The 6691-nt window shown below is 42.7% G+C and overlaps 1 protein-coding gene across 1 annotated transcript in view; it reads left to right on the top strand.

Moving 5' to 3' along the window:
- Positions 1-3208: 3208 nt before the first annotated feature.
- The window catches only part of arsj (arylsulfatase family, member J), a 15442-nt gene continuing 11959 nt past the window's right edge, over positions 3209-6691 (top strand). Inside the window, exon 1 of the mRNA XM_035674892.1 lies at positions 3209-3986. Coding sequence (XP_035530785.1) covers positions 3676-3986 — 311 coding nt within the window. The 5' untranslated portion in view covers positions 3209-3675. The remainder of the gene's footprint in view (positions 3987-6691) is intronic.

Genomic DNA, 6691 nt, shown 5'->3' with positions numbered 1-6691 from the left:
CATAAAAGAGATTCCTTCTGGACAATTATGTCTGGAATTTAATTAGGCTATCCATAAACAATCTGGGTATCCCCCACCACCCACCCTACTAGATACTTTCCAACAATAAAGCATTTACAGTGGAGGATAACTATCAGGTATGCAATAGAGACCAGAGTATTACCTCTCAAGAGTGTCTTGCCAATGTGTGGCGAGTGTGGGTGGAGGGTGGTGGTGGTGGGGGATTTGGCAGCAGTCTGCGTGGGCACTTTCCCACTGTTTAATCCAACCGTCCAAAAAAACAAAGGATTTCTTGGAAACAGGGGGCCTGGCACCCGCTGGGTCCGAGCGCCTCTGGGTTTTTATGCTTGATGGCACGCACTCACACAAAATCCCAACCAGGCCCTTCATATCCTGTGCCACCGCATCGTAATACTGGGCTGTGGCGATGAGTGGTGACTTATAATGAGATCACGTAGCTCCTTAAGGATGTCAGAAAGCTCGAGGTCACGTCTCAGAGTGGGCCAAACTGTTTCTGAGTGATATCCCCCCCCCCCCAATAGCATGACTAAGGAATTGTACCTCTCCTACAATGCTGAGGACTCATTTTGTGAATTGGATTTGACTTAATTACAGTCCCAGAAACGTAGGAGGAACTGAACATGTTTCATTCCAACATGCAGTGCAGTCATTCATAAATTTATGCCCATTCTGGTAACATGTGTAGACATGCTGGAGACACTCTCCTGCTAGCTGTTTGCTCTGGACGCTCCAATCTGTCAACTTTGTTTTTCAACCAAAAAATGTATTCATGTCTCAATACCACTGGGTTGCTGGGTGTGTTTGTTCATGTGTGTTGTGCATGCATGCATTTCCAGGACCTTGATAGTTACAGCATGTGAGGGTCTTTCACAGGCGCACTGTACAGGCCCCCAGACACCTCCTGCCCAATTCAGTGGCTCACAGCAGGCCTCTTTATACAGAGTCCATGATCGTATTGATATGGGCAGCAGGTAGAGACTGCTACTGCATCACCTGTGAGTCAACAAACACACTGTGTGAGATAAAGATGGAAATTCAGGAAGCCTGTTTTATACACCTAGGCCTGTTTAATGCTAGTCATCATCGGCTAAATTTACCTTTTTCAATATTTGCGCAAAGGCCTCATGCATGCTTATGCAAACTTGTTGATTCATCTGACCTTAAAGCTTGAGCTTAAAAAAATGGAAAATGGTAGCAACATCTCACTTCAATTCCTTTCGTGAGATTTTTCGTGCCCTCATGTTCAGTGTGATATCATTATCATATCAACATGACCAAATCATTAAATAATTTGCTAAAGAGTTGCAATCATGGTGGTCGAATCATTAAGGAAGTGAATGAAGGTAAAGTTGCAATTATTTGATGCTTCCTGGTGCTGTGGGTTTTTCTCAGTCTCAGAATCTAATTTGCAGAATGGTTGTCCTGCAACCTTAGCTCTACGCATCACTCATCCCCCGCACACTTATATTTCAACTCAGAGGATGTGAAATATATCTCTCCTGCTCTGTTTTTGTAATTTATGTGCCTTTTCTCCAGGGCCAACACATAAATCAAATGCCCGGTATGAGGAGTGTAAATCCAGAAAAGAAAAACAAATAGCTCTACTCACCAAGGAGCTACAATGAAAACAGGTCAGTTCTGTGGAAAGACAGTAGCTATCATGAGACTCAACCAATCATCTGTTCAGTGCTGACACATCCGGTCAGTGTTAAAGATTGATGACCAGTGATAAAGATGAGTACTGACATTGGAATGAGCATGCTAGTGTCTGATCCTGCAAAGTTGACCTGTAGTTCAATATATGGAATATAATGTATAATTATATTTCAAATGTATTTTTAAAAAGAGCTCTTTTAAGAGTGTAAACCCCTAAAATCGTCACGATTTAGGGCCATGGCCACCACTGAGGAGGAGTTCATCTGTATTTTTTCTTGGACTTTGGCAACTAGCAGAAATGGAATATAAAAACTAACTGGTAGATATTTAATGGGCTGATTACAGTAATTATATTAATTTTATTTTTATTTCTCTTAGTTCCGGCTAAAATAAATACTGTTTTAATAATGAACGAAATGTATGTATGTGTGTTGAAGTGCAATATCAAATGCAGCCTGCTTTTCACCTGAAATAAACTCACCTGTTAAATTCCCTACATCAGCACAGATCTTGAGCATTTTATATATTTGGAATTAAGTTATTTTGAGCTGCTTGAGAAGGAATCTTGTGAAGGAATCTTGTCTCTTCAGACACCTTGTGATGGGCATGAGCAATGGGCTGTGTGTGAATGACCTCATCGACCTGCTTGGCATCCTTTGTGTGTAAGTGCTGGTAAGTTGCCCTTAGTAAGTGACTAGCAGTAGTAAGTCGCCATAATGAATCTCTCCCTCCTGATTTCACTCTCCATTCTCTATTGATATATATCAGTAAGATTCATAAGGTGTAAGCAGGCTGCAACAGCTTTCGTTAATGCTGAAAATGGCCGCTGTCTTTTAACTGACTTCACTGTTTTTAACTGATCAGAATTTTGTATGTCTTGACATGCCTGACTTATAGTAGGGACTTGACTTGTTTGAGACTTGAAAGTGAAGACTTGAGACTTGCTTGTGACTTGCACGTGTGTGGCTCACTCCCACCTCTGACGGTTTCCCAGGAAAAGGGAAAAAGAAGGTTTGGCGGTGAAAGCTGCGGAATGAAAAGGTGGATACTGTGCAGAAATATATGACAGCATTTTACTTGGAATTAACACTCATTTCCATATTTGGCCTCCACAAAGCCCCAATGTGACCTCAGCACATTAATTACGGTACATATCGTTCCCTGTGGAGCCTTAGGGGGAAATTTTTTATCTTTTTTTCACCTTTTATCCAGCATCTAATTCCCTGCACTGCCTGCACTGATTAAATGTGACAGAATCATGGAGTAACATACATTGTAGACTCAGTTGGGGCTCCTGGAAGAAAAAATGTGACCAAAAAAAAAAAAAAAGTTATATAATGTTTTTAATTGTAGAATTTAATAAATAATGACTTTATTACAGCTGCTGATCAACAGCATCCAGATGACCACATGAGCGGCTGCTGCCTCCAACTAAAACACTGGAGCTAGGTTTCCGAGGTGCCCCTGAACGCATCGTTGCATAGTGTAGTGCTGCGGTCTGCAGAGGACGTACACATGGACCTGCCTCCTCAGAAAGACATCCAGCGTTTGCGTTCAGTCCTCAGTGAGCTCTCAGCTGTCTGACAGGATGGAGGACATCTGCGGTGGACTCCCCGCACCGGCTGCTTCACTGTCCCTCTGTTCTCTGGAGCTTCTGCGCGTCTTCTGACGAAAACCACACAGTGAGGTTGGATGAGGCAAACCTCCGTGTGCTTTTAATGGACAGTTAGTTTTTATACTTGTGCAGGTTTGCAGTGTGCAAAGTGTGCTGTAATAGTCAGCTGTCAGGAGATGCATTCGCTTTCCACGTGGATTCACCTCTGATTTTCTTTTCCCACAATCCGACAAAGCTGTCAGTGGACTGTGGTTGGAGGAGAGTGCTGAACGCGATGCGGACCCGATCCCCGAGTGCTGCTGCGCCCCCTGAACATGTGCAACACGTTACCGGCCGCACACGCCGTCAGTAACCGCGCCTGGAGCCCTGAATCCGGCTGAAACATGTTCCTGCTGTGGGTCCCGGTGACTTTGTTCCTCAGCTTCATCGTGTCTCAGACGTGGAGCGTTCAGTTGTCGTGGGAAAACTGGCACGCCGAGTCGCGCAACCGAGGGAATGAGTTCCACAAGCCGAGCTCTCAGCCGCACATCGTCTTTATCCTGGTGGATGACCAAGGCTTCCGGGATGTTGGGTACCACGGCTCAGAGATCAAGACCCCGACTCTGGACCGGCTGGCAGCGCAGGGAGTCAAACTGGAGAATTACTATGTGCAGCCGCTCTGCAGCCCGTCCAGGAGCCAGCTCATGACCGGCAGGTATAGTTCCCCAACTGTGCTCCTGCAACAGCCTGTCTTTATGGACTTCACTGGATAAGATACAGAGAGAGTCCAGGCAGTCTGCCATGCGTCTGTAAAAGACAAGCTTGGAGAGTAAACTGAAAGAGCACAGGTTATCTGACTGTGCCAGTTCCATGAGATTGTGTGATAACCAGGATTATCTGATAAATTACTAACATTATGAATGAGACAGTTGTTATAAAGTCTGACCAGGTCTGTCTGATGGTGCAATGCACGAATTAAAGGGACAGTTAACCCTCAAATCCAAAAGACATCTGCTCCCTCTTAACTGTAGTGCTATTTATTTATCTAGATTGTTCCAGTGTGAGTTGCCAAGTTTTGGAGATATCGGCAGTAGAGAAGGCAGATATATCTACGGACATCTTTTAGTGTAAACTGTCCCTTTAAATCATGCAAACCATAAAACTTTTATTCTAATGTTTTAAAGCTTTTACTTTCATAACATCCTAAAATGAACAAAGAGCGTAAGATACCAGTGGATGTCATGAGGAAGAGGTCATCAATTGGATGCAAACAAAACACTCAGGTACATTTTGTATTTAAACAAATTAGTATAATAATGAGATAATTAAAGGACCAGTGTTTAGGATTTAGTGGCAGATTGTGATTAACTGAACACTGCTGTATTTGATAATGGGAATGAGAACAGGCTGTGAAGTGTGCAGGAGAAACTACGGTGGCTCAGAAACTCGCAAAACATGGCGGTTCAATACGGCGGACTCCATGGGAGGTGACCCGCTGCGTCAGTAGATAAAAATGGTTCATTCTAACATGATTCTTATTTTCAGGTGTTTATACACTAAGAAAACCGATACCTATGAATATTATATTGCATTTCGCAATACATCCTCCTAATTGTTACACACTGAACCTTTAAATAACATCTCACATTATGAGCTGGGAAGGGCTCCAGTCTGTTAAGCACTCCACTTGTCTTTACTTCTCACTCAGATGGGTTCCCTTTTTCCTGACACTGCAATGTCCTGCTCTGATTCATTACTGCAAAGTGAACATACAATGTGTCAAGTTAAAGCTGGATCAACTTTTAAATATATTGTGATTCAAGTGTTTTTTCCATGAACTGGTTCCATTTTAAGTGGAACCATAGGAATCGGATGCATCATCAACAGAGGGTGCCGCACAACGACCTATAGAATAAAGTAAAATATCACTTTGGTTCCCAAGGAAAACCTGTTATTTTTTGGCTCCAGCTGGAAACTCTTCAGGTTCTGAACCAATCTATTTATAGTTGAAATGCTCCGAATGGTTCAAAACTAGGTGCTTGAACCAAAACGCAGCCGGTTCCCTGTTTGTGGAAAAGGCCAATGAGAGAAAACTAGACTTCCTAGCACCTCCTCTGGGCTCTGTTTTCAGGCTTTGTAAAATCTAGTCTGTGACGGGAGACTGTGGCCAATCACAGATCATTTCAGAGACAAGGCGTTCCTATTGGCTGTTCTATAAAGTTAGGTGCGCTTGTATGCCCCTTCAGCAACACTAGAAAATCTTGCAACTTCTGATTAATTTCTAATACCTCCTTTGCCTTCACTGGTGCTTGGTACGAGATTAATAGGAGTTAACTTTTAAAGCCTAGGGCGCCCTGTGCTGGGGCCACAGAGTGCTGGAGGGGCGTCTTTAAGAAGACCAGTCACAGCGAGGTTTGGCCTACTCCAGTTTAAATCTAAATCAGACGGACTGATACACACACCTCCTAAATCAAGTTGATTGGTTCCTTCAACGCCTGTCAGAAAGCAAACATACTACATACAAGTATAACGAAAAAAGCCACACAAGCATTATCAGCTGTTTGGGTACAACCTGTCTGATCATCTAATGGCTCATGTTTGTTGCCCTGTCGGACCAATTCATAGCAATGTCTTTGTGTTCCAAGATCCCAGCAATTACTTTTGGTGATGTTGTCATAACTGTCATAACTGATTGCCAGAGCTATGATAAACCCTATAATAAAACCCATGTGGTAATAAACCCTAGTTTCCTCTAAAAGTGTATGAAATGGCCCGTAGCAGCAGGGTTTGTCTGAAATCAGCATCTAGTGATTCTGCGTTTTATCCTCACAGACAGAAGGATCTAGTATCACTTTAAAAAAACCTTTAGGTTCTTCTTAGAAACAGCAGTTGAAAAAACTGTTTCACTACTGGGTTCATTTAGTCGCTGTACCGGGGCTTTTGATATCTTCAGCATTCAAGCCAACGTTGACGAGAGAAGTGCTTTATCTTTGTGATGTCCATCACGAATAAACAGGCATACAATCCAGACGACTACAATCAAGACGCTCCTTCTAACTGAAGAACTTGAATCACCATGTTTTTACATTTTCTTCACTATCACAGTAGTCCAATGGTAGCTGTCTGTACATCCATGGGTACACTGCAAACAAGAACAACTAATAGATCATTTTTTTATGGAGTCAATTTGCCAAAATCTGAACAAATATAGGCTTAAGAATATACTTGTTCACTTCCACCAACTTATGAAAACTGTAGTTTCAAAATTTAGGGCATGATTAATCATGATACAAGGGTTGCGAGTCAGTATATTGTGATACTGTTGTAAGGTTGGGGATACAGTGGCCTGTGCATTCGTATTTATCAGTCACTGTAAAATCCGACATCTTAACCCTTGGTTTACATTTACAACACTGCTAT

Source organism: Morone saxatilis, unplaced genomic scaffold, assembly GCF_004916995.1.
Source record: "Morone saxatilis isolate NCDOM2014 unplaced genomic scaffold, NCSU_SB_2.0 Contig4, whole genome shotgun sequence".
Taxonomy (NCBI): Eukaryota; Metazoa; Chordata; class Actinopteri; family Moronidae; genus Morone; species Morone saxatilis.
The sequence above is the reverse complement of the archived record's forward strand: the minus strand, read 5'-3'. Positions and strand labels throughout refer to the sequence as shown.